We start from the raw sequence: 18,203 nt of genomic DNA on the forward strand, positions 1-18,203 counted from the left end.
ATATTATTATATCCTGAGAGGGGTAGGACAAAAACCTCCCTTCCTTTGCATACCCACATGCTGGTTGCAACCTTGCTTCCTCTAATACTTCATGCATAAACTTATGAGCTGGGAAATTTAGAAAAATGCTCGTTTAACGACCATTAATTGTCACATGGTAGGATTAATCCCAGATAGTCATTGTACAATTCTTCAAAAGGAGTTTTAATCTCTGTATGCATCCTTTTGAACTTTCTGCGAAACCTTAGGGTTCTGAGGAAACCCTAAGAGGATATAGATATAGATAAAAGTTTATTTTAAAAATGAACTTACCGAGAAAATCGTCGAACTTGCATTTTATTTTAAAAAAGGTTAAAAATGACTGTGGGATTTCGAACAAATACATGTGTTGTCAGATATCTAGTTAAAAAAAAAAGACTGAATAAAACCCAAACACATTAATAAAGGCTATAAAGATAACACTCAAAAAGAATAATATGAAAAGAACTAGTATTGTTTAAGCGTTTGATAAATGGACGATAAAGCACCTCCAGCACCTTTTTTTGTCTTTGTGGAACAAGAATTTACTTTTAAGACACTGAGTAAATTTAGATGTTCAATAATAATAATACAAAGGTATATTGATGGAAGCCGGTTAAAAAGATCTCATTCTCCCCAAAAAATATAAAAGGAGCTAAGAAAAAATTGACTAATCTTAAAACTACATCGTCCAAACGTTAAGTAAATTAGGAATAATAATCTTATAAATGTATCTTACATTTTTCAATGTAGCCTTCAGGTCTCCTTCGGCATCTCTTCTGGGGGGGGGGGGTGTAACCAACCTGAGAGACTGCATGGTGCTCCATGAGGGGCCACTAAAATTTTGGTGGGATTTTGCTGTAGTTACTTGTGATTAGTTACAATTAATGCCAGACTAACTATGAAAAATGCAGTTTATTCTGGGAGGAATGTGCAAGGGTAATTTTCAGATTTGGATGGGTCAGTAGAATATTTCAGGAGCATTGCTCTTGGAATCAGGGCAGCCAAGCAGTAATTTTTTATTATTTTACTTTCTTTTAATTTTGCTTGCTTTATTCGAATTAGAAAGGTCGTAACTCAAATATGGATATCGAATCGACAAAAATAAAAAGAAATTACAACGAGACTTTTAATTATTTTCAGATCAGTGTTATCATTATCAAACAAAATGTTGTGAAAACGTTCGCCAAAGCATCATTTTTCTTATGATGTCATTAACTTCATTTTTTCAATACAGGATATTTTGCAGTTTGCCTGTTGAACCCTGGATTTTTGGTTGAAATTTAAGATCATAGAGTATTTTTTTGTTCACAATGAATGGGCCTCAATGTTTTTATTTTTACATCTCATCTAGTTCCCCGTTAGCTGACATCTAATAGATGCTTTTTTATTGTTATTAATAACTGTAATTACTTTCAAGGAAAACTTGATATGAAAGCATTGCATCAAGTCATGGAATCGCATAAAAGCTTAGTCGTGCCATCCAGTGACGAGTTAAAAAGTTTCCTGCAAACCCATTGGTGTCTCTATTCTCGGAACGATATACCGCCCAAAATGGAAGACAACTTTATTTTGGTTGGGGGTAATTCAATAAGCTGCGTCCAGCTTGCAACAGTGACCGAAGAATTTATAGGTCAATCTTGTTCAGAGTTTCTTGATATTTTAATAAATAAATCCTTTAAGGTAAGTTGGTCTGTAGTACTAAAATGACGTTCAAAGAGTTTGAAACTGGAACTAAAGGCTGTAGAAAACTAGTAAGACTGGAAAGTCGAGTTAGTGTGTGAGAGGAATATCATTAACATCATCTAGCATATTAGTGAAAAAAACTTAAAGCTAATTATAAAAAATACTACTACTGCTAACAACTCACTGCAGCACGAAGCCGCCTGAGGCCAACACATTTACACATGCTCCTCCTCCATCTAGATCTATTGAAAGCCTCCCTCTGTACGCCCTCCCAAGAAGTTCCAATTTCTTTTAAATATTTCCTTACGACATCCTCCTATCCCATTTGGAGACGACCTGCTTTCAGTTTGTTGACCTAGACTGTTGACCGAAAAGAATGATCTTTAGCAATCTGTCATCCGCAAAACGTGCAATAGTATTCTCAACCTTTCTCTCATTATAGCCTTAGAAAGCGGTGATGAACCACATTTTACTGTTTGAAATACGGTCATTACCCAAAACAATCCGTTGGTAATATCTCTGGAAAACATCTAACAAATCCTCCTCTGTCCTTGGAGCGCCCAGACTTCGGAATCATACTTGACCATTGTCATCAATGTTCCAATATTCTAATCTTGGTTCGTTGACTAATTTTCCCACTCTTTCAAACTTTTTCAATGTGAAACAATGTAATAGAAATTATAAAAAATTAAATAGAAATAATAATTGTATTTAATCTGTGCATTACATGTTAACGGACTAATTACCTCTGAAATTAGACGTCAGCTATACTATATGAAATTATATGTAATAGTAGATAAATTGTAAATCAAGATAATCTGTAAATATTGACATACATAAACACAAATATATGCAATAGATGCTTAAACTCAGCTATCTGTGCGGTTTTTTGCTTAATAATAAAAGTGATTTGAAAAGGAAAAACATTCAAAGTAGTTTGTATAGAATAACTTATTTTTGGTTTTAGCAAACCAAAATTTGATGTTGGTTCACCTTGATTGACATATCATTTTGAGCTGTAGTTGTGTTTAATGATGTATCATGAACTTGGGTGTTAATCACTTGTTCAGATGAGCGTTTTTCTTTGTTTTTAGAGTTGTCTTTATATATATATTGGTTATTTTTTCTTTTTTTTTTAATTCTAGGCTTTAGTTTTCGTCGTTAAAGGTTTAATTGCGTATTTTGAAAGAAATATTCGGATTTAAGCATTTCATTTTGTTCATTGTTTTATTTAAAAGTTTTACCCTTTGTTGTATATTTTTATCTTTTCATTTTACTTACAAATAAAAAAGTGGATTACGAACATTTGGTGTGCCATATTCCCGAATTACTTATTTTCTTCTTTTATGTTAGTATTAAAAGGAATTGTTGCTTATTTTAAAAGTAAACTATTGGGAATGGGTTTGAATCTTAAATATAACTCCTCCATTTTACGCTTAAACGACACACTTAACAGTTTTTTTTATTTATATAACTCTGTAATGTAATAGGGAGACGAATTTGGAGCCGAAACAGTTGGGCCAGTGGCCTCAGTTCATGAAAATTTAGGGGGACAAAGTGTATTTTTCAACATCTAAGTGAAGGCATATACTTTGTTTTGAGGTACATATACCCCCCCCCCCACCGGCCTTAATAGATGCCACTGAATTGGGCACTATTATTTCATCTAGTTCATTGTCTTTGTAAAAGATTTTACCCGTTGTTATATAATTATGCTTTTCGTTTTACTTATTAACGGAAAGGCCTAAATATAGCTAATATAGTATACTAAATATAGTTCTAAGAACTATATTTCTTAGAACCTAAGAAATTATTAACTGAGAGCTTTACCTGGGAACCCTTCGCAATTGTCTAGTAGAGAGGACCTGGATTATATTCTTAAATGGTTTAACAGTAAGAAAAATTAAAAAAAAAAATAATAAAAAATAACAGTAAGAAAAATTTTGTGCTTTATATATGTTTTTTGTCTTTTAAGGGGAGGGGTACAAATGCCCAACCTTAGCTCCGTCCCTCCCCATGGTTAACGAAGGTGATATACTCTTTAAAATGCTCTCGTACAAAACAAATCAGCACAATAACACATTTAAGCAAGTTTCATTATTCGTTTCTAGGTAAGCACAAGACCCATGATACCAGGAAATTTTTACGAAATCTGTGCAATTCTATTATGGAAAGCCGGATGTGAAGACGCAGGCTTTATTTGGTTAATTTTGGCTTAGTCAAAAGTTTTTCTCGTTGTCGTTTTTTTTTTTTTTTTTCTTTTTTCTTTTTTTTGTAAATGGAAATGTATTGGGATTTCATGAAATATCTATTCACTGAGGGTCATGCCTGGGAACCCATAGAAATTATTTGGGAGGGAGGACCTGCAATATTTCGCTAAAGGGTGTAACAGTAAGAAAAAAAAGGTTCTATTTTTAGCAAGAAAGTGTCATATTCATTTTAAATGTTACTTAACTTTGTGTTTTTATCTATTTTTTAAGGGGGGGAGGGGAGCAAATGCTCAATCTTTACCTTTTCTCCTCCTGTAGTCACCCAAGGTGATAAATTCTTTAAAACGTTCTTCCTTGTTTTGCAACCCTTGTCTGATATTTTAAATAATATATCCCCCCCCCCCAAGATGAGATTTTATTTCTGAAAAGTAGTTATTACAAGCCCAGGTGGGCCGAATTGGCTCTCTAGACTTAAAAATCACGCACGAAAAAAGATAAGCAAATATAAGTCAGGAAAAATGTCCAAAAGGTTGTAGAAAATGTCAAAACAATTAAAAGGGGATTAACTAAATAATAACGCAAGGACAGTTTTGTCTTGTGACAAAAACTTACAAAAAAAAATTAGTTAAAAAAAAAACTAGATAATACTCCCCTTTCTACCTGTGTCCGCAAAACTCCAGATAAAGTTTGATCTAAACGTTTTCTATTTTTTCGTTTCCGTGGGGGAAACGTCCTCTTCGTAGTATACTAGAAGGTGATCTATGTCTATAATCACTTAAGAGAAAGCTCTAAAAGCAATTATTTCTTATTGTGAAATAGATGTGTTTGTTCCAGGGACAATATTATTGAAGGGAAGTATCTAAAGAGAGCTTATGGGAGAGTAATAAAGACCCATGAGTACGCCGAAAAAAAAAAGTAAACAGCGTCCTATAATTGAGGGATACCTTAGGATTCTAATTCAATCAAGTTTAGTGACTGGAAAGTTAGGCCGTGACCAAAATGATCAAGGAATTTCTGGATTTCCACATAACCAGCGGTGGTGTTAGGGAAATTTTGTCACAAAATTTCAACTAATTAGTCTAACCAGTTAAAATAAATTTGTAATTTTGAAATTTAATTTTCATCAAAATAAAGTAGCGAATGCAGTTAATAAATGAAAATAGTTAATAAATTATTATTTAATTGTTAAAATAAAAATAAATTTAAAAAATAAAAATTATGAAAAGTTAATAATTAAATTAAAATAATTAAATAATTTAGATAATAAATGAAAATTAATACATCATTAATTAATTAATAAACTGAAAATAATTTTGTTTATAAATGAAAATTTTGTTAAAATTTGGCCTGCAAATTTTTTGGGAGACAGGAGACGGGCGCTAATCAAGATTTTGCCCCGGGCATAAGAGAGGCCAGAACCGCCACTGCATAAAACTTGGCACTGAGATAAATTTAACACCATAAATACTATCATAAATAACATATTTTAGTCTTCTGTTTAGAATATGTTTATATTCCCCCAGCTTGGGAAGTCCCTTTTCTTTCCCTAAGCTTGCTTTATGTAAATTTTTAACTTTTTGAGGAATTTTGGAAGCAAAATCTGCCTGATTTAAGGAAGCTTGATTCTTAAACTGGTTCGCAACTAATGGAAAAAAAATGTAAAGAAGGCCGGGATTGCCGTTTGTGACTATTTGGAATAAATTTATGGTATCTTGGAAGTGTACATAATTATAACGAAGTTGTCAACACTTCTAAGATTCAGTTTTAAAAATCTTCTACTACAGTACAATCTTTACAAGGAGTCGGAGTCAACTTTCGTCGGAGTCGGAGGAACGTGGGTGGAATGCGTCGTTTCAAATTCTTTGTTCTTGTTTCTGCCCTAACATCAATCTGTGTTTCCCTTGTTCTCTCTATATTAATTACTGTTCAATTATTCATCCGAATACGTTTCAGTCCTATATTTTTCCCATTGAACAGTTTCAAAAAAAAAACCTGTGAGAAACCTTAAAATGTTAATTTACTTGCTGGTATCTATCCTGGCAAATCTCCAACTAAGTGTATAGTGTTGTTTTAGTATCACTCGTGTTATTTCTACTTTTCCGTTTCCGTTATCTAAAAATATCTGCTACCAATATGTTTTAATTTATTTCTTTTTCAGCCCTTCGTTCCCTTCGACTATATAACACTCGTTTTCTATCAGCTAAGATTTCTATACCCTTAATTATTTCGAACGATTTTTACCTTTGATTATTCGTATCAAAATTTGGAATAAATATGGATCTTGTTTTGTTCAAAGTAAGTTTTGTATCATATTATGATGGTGCCAAAATGCTATATAACTTGGAACTCCCCCAAAATTTTGGCTCTCTCAAAGTAACTTTCGTATCCCATTCTATGGAACTGAAATATAAATGCGGAGCGCCAAACTTCAACGATGAAAAACTTCAGGGGGGGGGGGGGGCAAACCTGGTGGTGGGGGGCAAAAACAAACAAAGGCATCAACAATTCGTTTGTATTTATTTTTGTCACGTTTTACGAGTCGGACAAACATTTTGTTAGGGGAGGGGGGTAAAAACCCCTAACTCGCCCCCCTGGATACGGCCTTGGCTTGTAATACTTCTTCTTTTTCCTGCTTTTTTTATGAACAAAATAAAAGATACACCAGAGATGGGAGCCAAGTAAAGGGAGAATATATTAATTTATAATACGTGACAAGCTTATCTTTTAGGCATCAGAGAAGACGAAATTGGTAGATGAACTCCTTGATAATTCTGTGTTTCAAGCCGTAGTAAACACATGGTCATACCCACTTACAGGTAGACAGAATAACTACAAGAATATGGAAGTGTGGAACTATTGCCTATGTCTATAAAATTTTATGAGCTACTATGAGTGCAGAGGGTCTATTGTCTATTGTAGAGGGTCTATTCTAAATCTTCAAGTTAATGGTTCATAGGTCTACGCTTTCGTGTAATACCTTTTTTACGACTACAGTATCAAACTGATCTTGGTTGCGTCCGTTTCCTTCGTGTTCGTTTATTGGTTTGTGGCAGTTATCTCCCAGTCTTCGGGCGAGTCTCCCCGTTAGGTATGTTAAGCTAATAGCTTTGGTATTACATCTAGCAATAATAGTCTAGCCGAGTGGATGGCACGCTGAATTATCCTATGTCTTCCAGGACGAGGGTTTGAATCCTGTTATCGCCAGGGTATTGGTGAGAGTAAGGGGTGCGACTCTGCAAACTCAGCCTCTGTGAGTCTTGGGAGCTTACATTTAAACAAATTCCCCCGAAAAAATCTTAATTTCAGATGCCAAGTGAGGTTGAAAAGGCCTGGTCCTGCTGCAAGTAATAATAAAGAACTTGAACATTAGATAAGCTGATTGAGGATATTCTCAATGCTCAAGTTAATAAGTAAAAATGAAATGACCTATAAATTTTTGTCACCAGATGGCTGGTATATTAAGTTGAAATGAATCTTCTTTGTTCATTATCTCTGCTATTCGACTCAGCAATTTTTGAAGTTTTTCGATATATGAGCTAATATGTCACATATGATAATATGTATATATGAGATATAAGCTAATATGCCCTAAAAAGGGTTTGAAAAAAGGGTAAAAAATGGTCATATTTCTATTTTGCCCTCACCTAAACAATCATAAATCCTTTTTTATCACTAATGAATAAAGCATAGCAGCTTAAGTTTTGATTTATGACGACTGAATGCTCTCAGAGGCAGAAGGCAGACGAAGTAAGTTTTTTGGAAAGTTTTGTATATGCAGACTGTTAGCTCATACAATTCATATATTCTATTAGATTTCGCGAAAAAAAAAGAACGGTTTGTTTCCCATAATTTTGAAACTAGTTTACGAGAGGTATGGGGCCTCAGCTCGACCCTAATCCACCTTGAGTAGTATCTCAAGTCGCAAGAATGTATTCCAAATGCTATAAGAAATTGGAAATTATATTTTAATTTTTAGCTAAAAAAAAAGTTTTCAAAAATTGCAATTTTTTACTTTAAAATGTGTATTTGTCTAACTTTAACGACCATGCATATTCATTTTTTTTTAACAATTTTCATGCTGCAAACAGAATTAGATTTTAATTAAATATGGAAAAAAATCTAATTTATCTAAACGTGTCCCTTTTGGTGTACATGCTCACAGACGCGTACACGTAAATATATTTCTTGGGAAGGTTCAAAATCGAATACTACCATATTTTTTCTAGGACCTTTTTGACTACCTGATGCAGATGTTGAAGAACATACCAGACAGAAGCATGCCTGCAATTTCCTGGTATAAGACGAACCTGCTACCGAATCCACGCGAAAGACAATTTCTAGAATTTTTTCGAAGCAAGAATGACTGTGCAGTTTTTGATGAAAATTATTCTAGCGGTCCCCTGACCATAATGAAGGAATGGAGCTGCAATATGAATAAATGTGTAGACGCATCACCTTTGCTGGTGAAAACACATGAGTAAGTTGTTTTTCTGAAGACTCATATCCACGTCAATTACTTGAAGATTTATCGCTAGTCTAGGTAGTTTAATAGGTTATTACGCATAATATGTTGTATTTAGCCTATATACAAAATGGGAGTTCTTCAGAGATAACATTGCTTTATAGTGCAAATAAGTGTCAATTAGTATTCTGGTTCAGGGCTACCACTCCATGGGAAGCCTCGATCGATGGGAAGTCAAAATCCGACACGACTTTGTGCTGTGCTGGCCTAGGTGGTTTCTGTAGCGTCATGAGTTATCTATTTTATAATTGATTATTTTGATTAAGGTGTAAAATTTTGTGCTTGCAATATTGTACTCTCAAGTTCAAAAGCTGTTTTTGAAATGCTGATTGTTTCATAACTGTAGCTATTCAATGTATATAGCAGTATTATACTGTAGTAGGTGAGTGTATATTCCTATATAATAGGATGCCAAGACTTTAGCCTTAATCTCAGAATGGGAAAATTGCGCACATCAAACATTGCTTTCAAAGAGCGTATTAAGTGTATACATTATTGATATCTAGTGCTTTAGTTTTTTTACCCTTAATGGTTAAATTCTCCTGTGGTGGTGACCCCCTGCAACTAATCGGATAAGTCTGTTTCAGGTATCTGGAATATAACAAATTTAATTTTTATTTTAAAAAAGGCCCATTCACTGTGAACAAGCTAGGGTAAATTAATGGTTATCTCCTATTGTGCTGGACAGGACTCATTTCTTTTACTTCTTAGGGTATTTATTGGCTAAGCCTTCAACCTGTGAAAATCTTTCGACGGAAAACGAAGTGCTTTTTGCATCGATGCCACGTGGGAAAGCTGGTTACTTACGTTTGTGGTTAGTTGGGATAAATTAGAAGAAATATGTTTACTCAGCTGAAGCTGATTTGTGGCATCGTGGCACGTTCTTTTTCGAACAGGTTTTATTGTGATAGATATATTGTGTGAAATTCAGGGACTGAAACTTATGTGTCTGAGAAGTTTTGCGGTAACCTTGCACCAAGATTCAGCCCGTTACAAAATCCTATATGCGTTGATGCTAGTGTTCGGGCTCTGGTAATGATTAAGTAAAATAAAAAATAATTTTTACTGAAAGTAAAAAGCAGCATTAAAACTTAAAACGAAAAGAATTTATTCCGTATCTGAGGTGGGGGGGGGGGGGGTTGTCCCTTCCTCGTCCCTCGCTCTTTGTGCTAAAGCCTTAAATTTCTTTATCAGTACTTCCCATACAAATTCAATGGCCCTTTTGTTTCAGAAGTCGCTCTGAATGAATTGGGACAAAGAGTCAAACTTTAGCGTAAAGAGCGAGGAATGGTAAATGGGCAATCCCCCCCCTCGCGCTCATATATGGAATAGTTTCTGTTCATTTTAAGTTTTAACATTGCTCCTTACTTTCTGTTGAAAAACTTGTTTTTTATGTAATTTCTGACAGTTTTTCGAAGATTGACAGGAAATTCCCCCCGAAACTGTCTCGCCCAAGGAAAATTCTCTCAGTGGAAAATAATCCCGCAGAATAACAAATACCATATGTAAACCAGTGGCGGATCCAGGGAGGCGAGGGGGCGCCCCCCCCCCCCCCTAGCGTAGTCTAAAGTAGTGTAATTTACTTAATTAACTCAATTTTGTGTTAATTAAACTTACTCATAACGCAAGTTTATCGGATCAACCTGTTTTGCGCCCCCCCCCTAAATATTTTGTTTCGGATCAACGTATTTTGCGCCCCCCCCCCCCCAAAAAAAAAAACCTGGATCCGCCCCTGATGTAAACAATAAGCAAATTGCAGCACTTTCCCCAGGGATCTTAGGGGTAATGCTATCCCCAAAGGCATAGTTATTGGACTTTCAAACTATGCTGAACCAAATGGCTACCTCAAATTTTTTATCAGATGTCTTTGGGAGGAAAAGGGGCGTGATAGGGGGGCTAGTTGCCCTCCATTCTTAGTGGTCAGTTAAAAAGGGTGCCAGAATTTATAATTTCCGTTCAAATGAGCCCTCTCGATGTTTTAGAACTATTGGTTCGATACAATCACCCTTGGATAAGAAGTAGATTTTTTTCATCTCATTATTGTTGTCAGAATTTTTTTTTTTTTTTGAGTTTTGGTTACTATGGGGCTGAGTCACTTTTTATTTAAGGTTCGTTGCCACGAACTGTATGATTATACTTTGATCCTACTATAAAACAGGGATCCACGGAATGATGTCTCACTGTATAACTTAATGGAATATAATATATGAAATAAATGACAAAGTTGTCGTCTTGTGTTTGCCTAAGTCTAGCCAATAACTAAAAAATGTATGATTTTTTGAAAATGATGAAAAAACACTGAGCACTAAAAAGTGCTACTTTTAACTTATTGTAGTATTACCTTTCCTTTGCAAAATCTATTTGTCTTTCTGCAAAATACCTTGCATAATAAGGTAAAATGTACCTTTCTTAGCTTAAAAAAAAAGAAAATTCAGGATTCATATGAGCCTGCTTCTCCTTAGACTGTTGGCCCTGACAAAGCAGTTCTTAGGGTTTGATCAAGCTTCTAAGTCGAATTTGTAATTTTTATCGAAGTTGGTACTGATTTTCTTAGAATATCTGTACCTCATAAGTAGAGAAAATGTAGTTGTATGAGGCTAAGGTATCTCCTCAGTCCTTAGTTTGGGCTTAGATCCATATCTCAAAGTTTTGTTGTCCTACTACAAAATTTTTTAAATTCATAAAAACTCGGTGAATTGAATGGAAGGAAATGGAAGGAAGCTTGGGCGTTTAGGTTTCTTATAGAACAGAAATCAGATAGAAAAAAAAAGTAAACCACTAGATTCTCCATTCTGCTTTTTTTAAATATAGTAATTACTGCCGTCAAAATTGCGTTCCAGTCCCTTAATGGGGCCAGATATAGCCCTAGGCTATATGTCTAAGCTTGCTGAATTTCCGAGTTTCCTGTTGTTTTTTAGCGTATTTCTCAGCCACACAGTGGTATTTATTGGGGGGGGGAGAGAAGGATTTACAGTCTTTTACAGAATCATTACCTTTCTTATTTAGTTTTATCGATCCCATTTATTTACTCTTCAACGCCAAACCCCTCAAGAAAAATGGTAAGAAAAACTATTTACTTGACTATTGAAACACCCACCTCTGGGGACCTTTTCATGCCCGGTGGATGGATTGTAGTTATGAATAAAGCCCATAATATTTTTAGTTGTAGAAGATAGTCCTGGACTCGTAAACCTCAAAGTTCGTTTTGCCTTTCAATTTTCTATCTCAATCTTGTTTTTTCCTGCTAAGATTGGTGATAATACTGTCAGAGTTTTTTTTTTTTTATCTGCACTCATTCACATGCTAATTTGCTGTGGAAAATCTCTGGAAGTATTTTCCCATCTTACAATACAAATTTTTATTTCAAAATAGATAAATACAGAGCATTTTAATTTTTCAAGTCATCAACTCGTCAATAGGCTCTTAAATTAGTTTTTTTTAAACAGAATTTTCCTCCAATGTTTGAAAAAGAATCTGCTACCGGGTCGATAGATTTCTAAGCAATCGCAATGGCTGCCTGTTTTCCACACAAGTCTCATAAATTTGGACTTAAAATCAGATTAGTCTGATTTTAAACCTCATTGTACGACTGAAATCTCTTATGGTACTTTTCTGTTGTGAATAGACCAAGCCTTGTGGTGATTAAATAAAAAAAACATTTTTTTTTTAACTTAAAGTAAGGAACGACGTTAAAACTTAAAACGAACAGAAATTATTCCGTATATGAAAGGGGATATCCCCTTCTCAACGCCTCGCTCTTTACGGTACATTTTTTATTGTTTAAAAAAATAGAGTTGTGGAAAGGTCAAAATAAAGCGAAAATAGTACGGCGTTGAAGCGGCCGCAGCCCCTTACATATAAGGAACAATTTCTGTTTATTCTAGATTTTAATGTCTCTCCTTACTTTCAGTTAAAAAACTTGTTTTTTTCTTTAATTTTTTAATATTTTTGAATTAATATAGGTTTTGATCTTGGCTCACCGTGCATGAACAATTAAAAAAAAATTTGCATATTAATTTTACTTTTTTTTGGTTAAATGGCTTTCTCGAATCTTGTTTAATTTAATTTACAAACGTTTTTATTAGTAATAAATATACGTAACTTATGAATTAACTTACGTAACGAACTTCTATATTCATATATTTTTAATACGTTTATTAGGGGGCTCGCCCCCTAGTAAATACCTCGCTCTTTAAGCTAAAGTTCGAATTTTGTTCCAATTCTTTAAAAATGACCCCTTAATCACATAGGCCGTTATTTAGAATAAATAGCTCTTATGAGCGTACTTTAAAAATCTTTGGCTTAAAGAGCGAGGTATTGACTAGGGTGTGAACCCAATCATACACGTAATGTTTTCTGTTCGTTTTAAGTTTTGATGTTACTCCTTATTTTGAGTTGGAAAACTTGTTTTTTTATATTTAATTTCTGATCTTTTTTTAAAATAATGCTGGAAAATCTGGCGCCCTCTTCTTAGCAATGTCCCTTCCCCCATGAAAACTTCCTTCATGGAAAGATCCTCCCACATAACCCCCGACCCTCCCACCCCCCTACTACCAGAAAATATCCCCCCTGAAAACGTCTGTATACTTCCGAATAACCAATACTATATGTTAACATTGGGTAAAGTTCATAACTTTCAGCCCTCCCCCCGGGAACTTCGAGGGATTAAGTCATCCTAAAGGACATAGTTATCATATTTTCAACCATGCTGAACAAGATGGCTATCTCAAGATTTTGATCAGGTGACTTTGGGAAAAAATGAGCGTGGGAGAGGGCCTAGTTGCCGTCCAATTTTTTGGTCACTTAAAAAGGGCACTATAACTTTTAATTTCGGTTCCAATGAGTCCTCCCACGATATTCTAGGACCACTGGGTCAATACGATCACCCCTGGGGGAAAAAAAACAAATAAACACGCATGCGTGATCTTTCTTTTGGCAAAAAATGCAAAATTCAACATTTTTGTAGATAGGAGTTTAAACCCTCTACAGTAGGATTCTCTAATACGTTGAATAAGATGGTGTGATTTTCATTAAGGTTCTATAGCTCTTAGGGGGTCTTTTTCCCTTTTCTCGAAAATCAGCCAAATTTTCTCAGGCAAGAACTTTTGATGGGTAGGACCAAACTTGATGAAACTTGTATATTTGAAATCAGCATTAAAATCTGATTCTTTTGATGTGTCTATTGGTATCAAAAACCCGTTTTCTAGAGTTTCGGTTACCATTGAGCCGGGTCGCTCCTTACTTACAGTTCGTTACCACGAACTGTTTGAAACAGAGCAGATTGTAGAGTTTTGGGCACATTTTGACATACTTGAATACAATTTCAGCGCAATAGGAGATATCTAGGCAAGTTTCATCTTTATTCTTTGTTTTTAATAAATAAAAGTACTGCTTTTTAGTAAATAAAATTTGATTAAAAGTACGGATTTTTTTTTTTTTTTTAATAAATAAAAGTAAGGACTGCGGGTCGTTAGTGGAGTTCTTCGTGATTGTTTTTCGTTTCTTGGTGTAAACGAGAAGATTTGCCAAGCATCAAAAATTATTTGACAGCTAAAAAGTCAAATTTGAACATGTTAAGTATATTTTATTCAGGTTATTTTAGTCATTTTGTAGTCAGGTTATATTAAGTCAGTATATTTTAGTCATGTAAGTATATTATAGTCAGGTTATTTTAGTCATTTTCTAGTCAGTATATTTTAGTCTTTTTTAGTCAGTATATTTTAGTCATGTAAGTATATTTTAGTCACTTCTGAACTACATCACAGCTTCTGGCTCGCAGTCACTAAGACCTTTAACTTATCAACTTGGTAGGATCAGCTTTCAGGTCGAAGTGTAATGTAAGAGAAGTCCCAGTTACCGCTTTGTAAAAATATGGTTTTGATTTCAGATAGAGATTAAATACAAAAAAAAAGTTGTTTCAGCTGAAAGTAAGGAGCAACATTAAAACTTTAAACGAATAGAAGTTATTTCGTATATGAAGGCGGCTCACACATGTTGAACGGCTCTCATTCAAATTCAACGCCCCTTGTGTTTCAGCAGTCTTTCTTAAAGAAATATGATTAAAATTCAAAGTTCAGCGAAAAGAGCGAAAGATTGATGAAGGGGCAGCCCCCTTCAGATACAAATAATATCTGTTTGTTTTAAGTTTCAATGTTGCTCCTTACTTTCAGTTGAAAAAAATATTTTTTTTTTAATTTCTGACCGTTTTTCAAATCATGCAGGGAAATCTCCTTCCCCTCTTCCGCCCCGTGTGAAGTTTTCTCCTGAAAATTTTGCCCGGAAACTTTCCTCTCCATCGAAAATTCTCTCCTTCGAAAATCTCCCCTCCCTGCAGAAAATACCCCCTAAAAATTTCCGTTTATTTCCCAATAAAAATTTTTTTGTGTGAACAATGGGCAAATTGCTTAACTTTCAGCCCTTCCAAATGGACTATGGGGTTATGTTTTCAAGAAAGGCATAGGATCTTTCCAACTATGCTGAAGCGAATGGGTGTATCAAAATTCTGATCGGGTGTTTTTGGGGAAAAGGGGCGGGAGGAGGCTGGTTGCCCTCTAATCTTTTTGGTTACTGTAAAAGGGCGGTAGAACCATTGATTTAAATTGATTTAATAAATTGGTTTAACAATTTAAAAAAAAAAAAAATCAACACGCATCCGTGACCTTTCTTCTACAAAAAAAAAAGCAAAATTCCACATATTTGCTGATAGGAGCTTGAAACCTCTACACTAGGGTTTTCTGATATGCTGAATCTGATAGTGATATTTTCATTAAAATCGCTTGAATTTTGGGGGTGTTTTCCTCCTTTTTTGAAAATCAAGCAATTTTTTTAGGCTCTCAGCTTTTGATGGGTAGCATTAAACTTAATGAATTTTATATATTTGGAATCAGTATAAAAAGTAAATTTTTTTCATATACCTATTGTTATCAATATACATTTTTCTAGAGTTTCGATTACTATTGGGCCATGTCACTCCTTACTTAAAGTTCGTTATAAAACCGTTTGATAATTTAGCTGACAGTCTATTAAAATTCAAGAATAATATTGAGAATTTTACACCTTGGAAATCTTTTGATGATTTCTGTAGGAACAGTATTGCTATATAATTTGGAATTACCCCAAAGTATACTTCAGTAATGAACCACCAACCGGCAACCCCAAACAACTGCCGAAAACTAAACAAAACTTAGCGCTCTGGTGTTAGAAACCACACCGATAAGATATTTCTGGGAAATCATAGCCTGCCGGTTACAAGTATATTACTTTATACATTTAAACAACTTAAGGTTAAATTAGGTATGTATTTTACAGACCTTACCCTAGACCTTAGATCCTCCCCCTGAGCTGGAAGTTGCGCACAGAGCATCTACAGGGAGGGGTTCCAGTAGTAGGGGTTTTTCCGAAGATGGTTGGTAGCCCAAAGCCGCAACCCTCGTTATTCGCAGACTTGGTGCCATTTGACAGAGACTCAATTAAGATTTATGTGTGTGTATCACCAGCATGAAATAAAACTTTTTCTAAACCTTTTTTCTAATTTTTAGCTCCATTTTTTTCAAAAAGAGAATATTTATTATCTAGAAAAATTTGAGGGCTATCACTGCCTTGATGACCATCATCAATGATTGCCTTTTTCTCATTGATTTTTCATGAATTTGGATTTAAATTGGGCTATTTTGAGATTAAAATTGCTTTTTTGATTGAAACCTGTTATGATACTTTTCTGTTATACATATAACAATTTTCAGAATATTTCCAAAGGGCAAGACTTTTCACTGTGCGAATAATGTGCAATTATTTTCTTTCTTAATTCTGAATCCTAGAGTGTATATTTTTCTAAGTTACATCCCAAATAAGGAAGTCTCCCTTATAAGGGATGTTGGGGAAATTTATTGACTGGTTCGTGTATTAAGTTGAATTTGAAATTAAACTTAATTTTGAATCGAATTCTTTGATGATACCTTTTCTATGGAAAAACTTACAAAGAAGATTTCTATTAGGGATACCTATAACTTAATCATACGATTTACAATAAACAATGTATGTTCTTTAATTTACTATATTTTAATGATTTAAGTAAATTAATAATTTAATATGCCATAGATAACACGTAATTTACATAAATGAATTTTCATCAAGTTGAACAACTTCTTCGTAAAGATTGACTAGAAATTTTTCTCATGAGTATCTCAATAGAAACTTTTTCAAAACAAAATAAAGGTTGAGATACCACAGCTACGATGACATATATAGGTTATTTGTGCTTTTGTTAAATGGGATCCCAAACTGACCCTGACTGGGTATTTCTATTTTTCTTTACTTCCGTATTTGCTTGTAGTTTTTTAAGTCGCTTAATCTCTGTTTCTCTGGTCCTTATTTGAACTATTTGTCTCTAAGTATTTCCCAGGAACCGCTTTTTTATCCCTTTATTGTGGACTGGAGCCTCCTCTTAAAACGAGGATCTTATTCATCTAAAATTTAGTAAGATCACAACATACTCAAATTTTCTACAGCGCCCAACCCATGGAATTACTCAGAACTTCCACTTCCACGTTAAGTTCCCAGTTTCTCCGAGTTTTCACAGAAGACAATTGGACTCTTCGAGATATCCCAAAAAATTGATGTTCATAAATACACTGACTTTAATACAAATATAAATCGTCCGTTTTGTTAAAATTAATTTTTGGGGCAATTTCAAAAACCTAATGTTCTCTTAGTTACTTCAATAGAAACTTTTTCAAAACGAAATAAGGTTGAGATACCACAGTTACGATGACGTATATAGGTTATTTGCACTTTTGCTTAATGGGACCAAGGTCCTCAAGACTTATTTACGGGTCTGATTCCCAGCCTGACTCTGACAGGTTAATAGTCTCTTAGTCTTGGATTTGAGACTTTCAAGTAGTCTTTTTTGTTTCCTTTTTTCTAGAGACTACCCTCTGATATTTATTGGCTCGCATTCGAAAGAGTTTTCTGCAATTAATGGCCTTACGGGAGAGAAACTATGGACAGCACATCTTGGTGGAAGAATTGAATCTTCGGCGGCAATATCAAAATGTGGAAACATTATTTATATAGGTAACTGCTTTTGATAATAATAATAATAATAATTTTATTTCTGCCAGCGAACATACAAAAAAAATGCAGAATAAAAAGGAAATACAAGAAAAAAGATCATACTTGTGACAAATCTGAAATATGCCATCACTATAAAAACTGCGTAAACGACAACCGAATTTCGGAGACTGCGAATTTTTGGAGACTGTGTGTCCTTGGTTTACACCAAGGAGAGAGAAAATGAGAACTGAATGTTTGAACTGGTAAAATGGAAGCTTACACAACAGTATATATTTGACAAATTGGGAATTCAATAATCAAACAGTTCGTGGAAAAAAGCTATAAGTAACGAGCGACCCGGCTCAATAGTAACCGAAACTCTAAAAAAGGAACTTTGATAACAATTGATACATAAAAAAGAACTGGGTTTTTATGTTGATTCCAAATATGAAAATTTTTTCTCTTCCCTTTATATTTTTGGAATTTAGGGTTTGGTTTGACATATGCAGGTGCTGATTTATAGTGGATGTTGGGAAATTAGTTCGTAGAAATTGAGTTTGAAAGTGAAAAGGCCTTGGTTGACAGTTGGGGTTATGCAAATATGGAAGATAAATTGGGCGAAGGGTTATTCTTTCAGAGTTGGGATGTTTTTACTTTGATTCAGTTCTAAATGAGGGATGGTGAAGGAAGCTTGGAAAAATTTTTTGGGGGTATAT

General features: G+C 34.3%; 1 protein-coding gene across 1 annotated transcript in view; it reads left to right on the top strand.

Moving 5' to 3' along the window:
- Positions 1–18,203, top strand: part of Aasdh (Aminoadipate-semialdehyde dehydrogenase) — a 98,362-nt gene that overhangs the window by 27,763 nt on the left and 52,396 nt on the right. The window contains exons 6-8 of the mRNA XM_089095111.1: positions 1,439–1,701; positions 8,141–8,391; positions 17,360–17,508. Coding sequence (XP_088951237.1) covers positions 1,439–1,701; positions 8,141–8,391; positions 17,360–17,508 — 663 coding nt within the window. The remainder of the gene's footprint in view (positions 1–1,438; positions 1,702–8,140; positions 8,392–17,359; positions 17,509–18,203) is intronic.

This window comes from Artemia sp. Qi Xiang Cuo, chromosome 10, assembly GCF_049724085.1.
Source record: "Artemia sp. Qi Xiang Cuo chromosome 10, ASM4972408v1, whole genome shotgun sequence".
Classification (NCBI taxonomy): Eukaryota; Metazoa; Arthropoda; class Branchiopoda; order Anostraca; family Artemiidae; genus Artemia; species Artemia sp. Qi Xiang Cuo.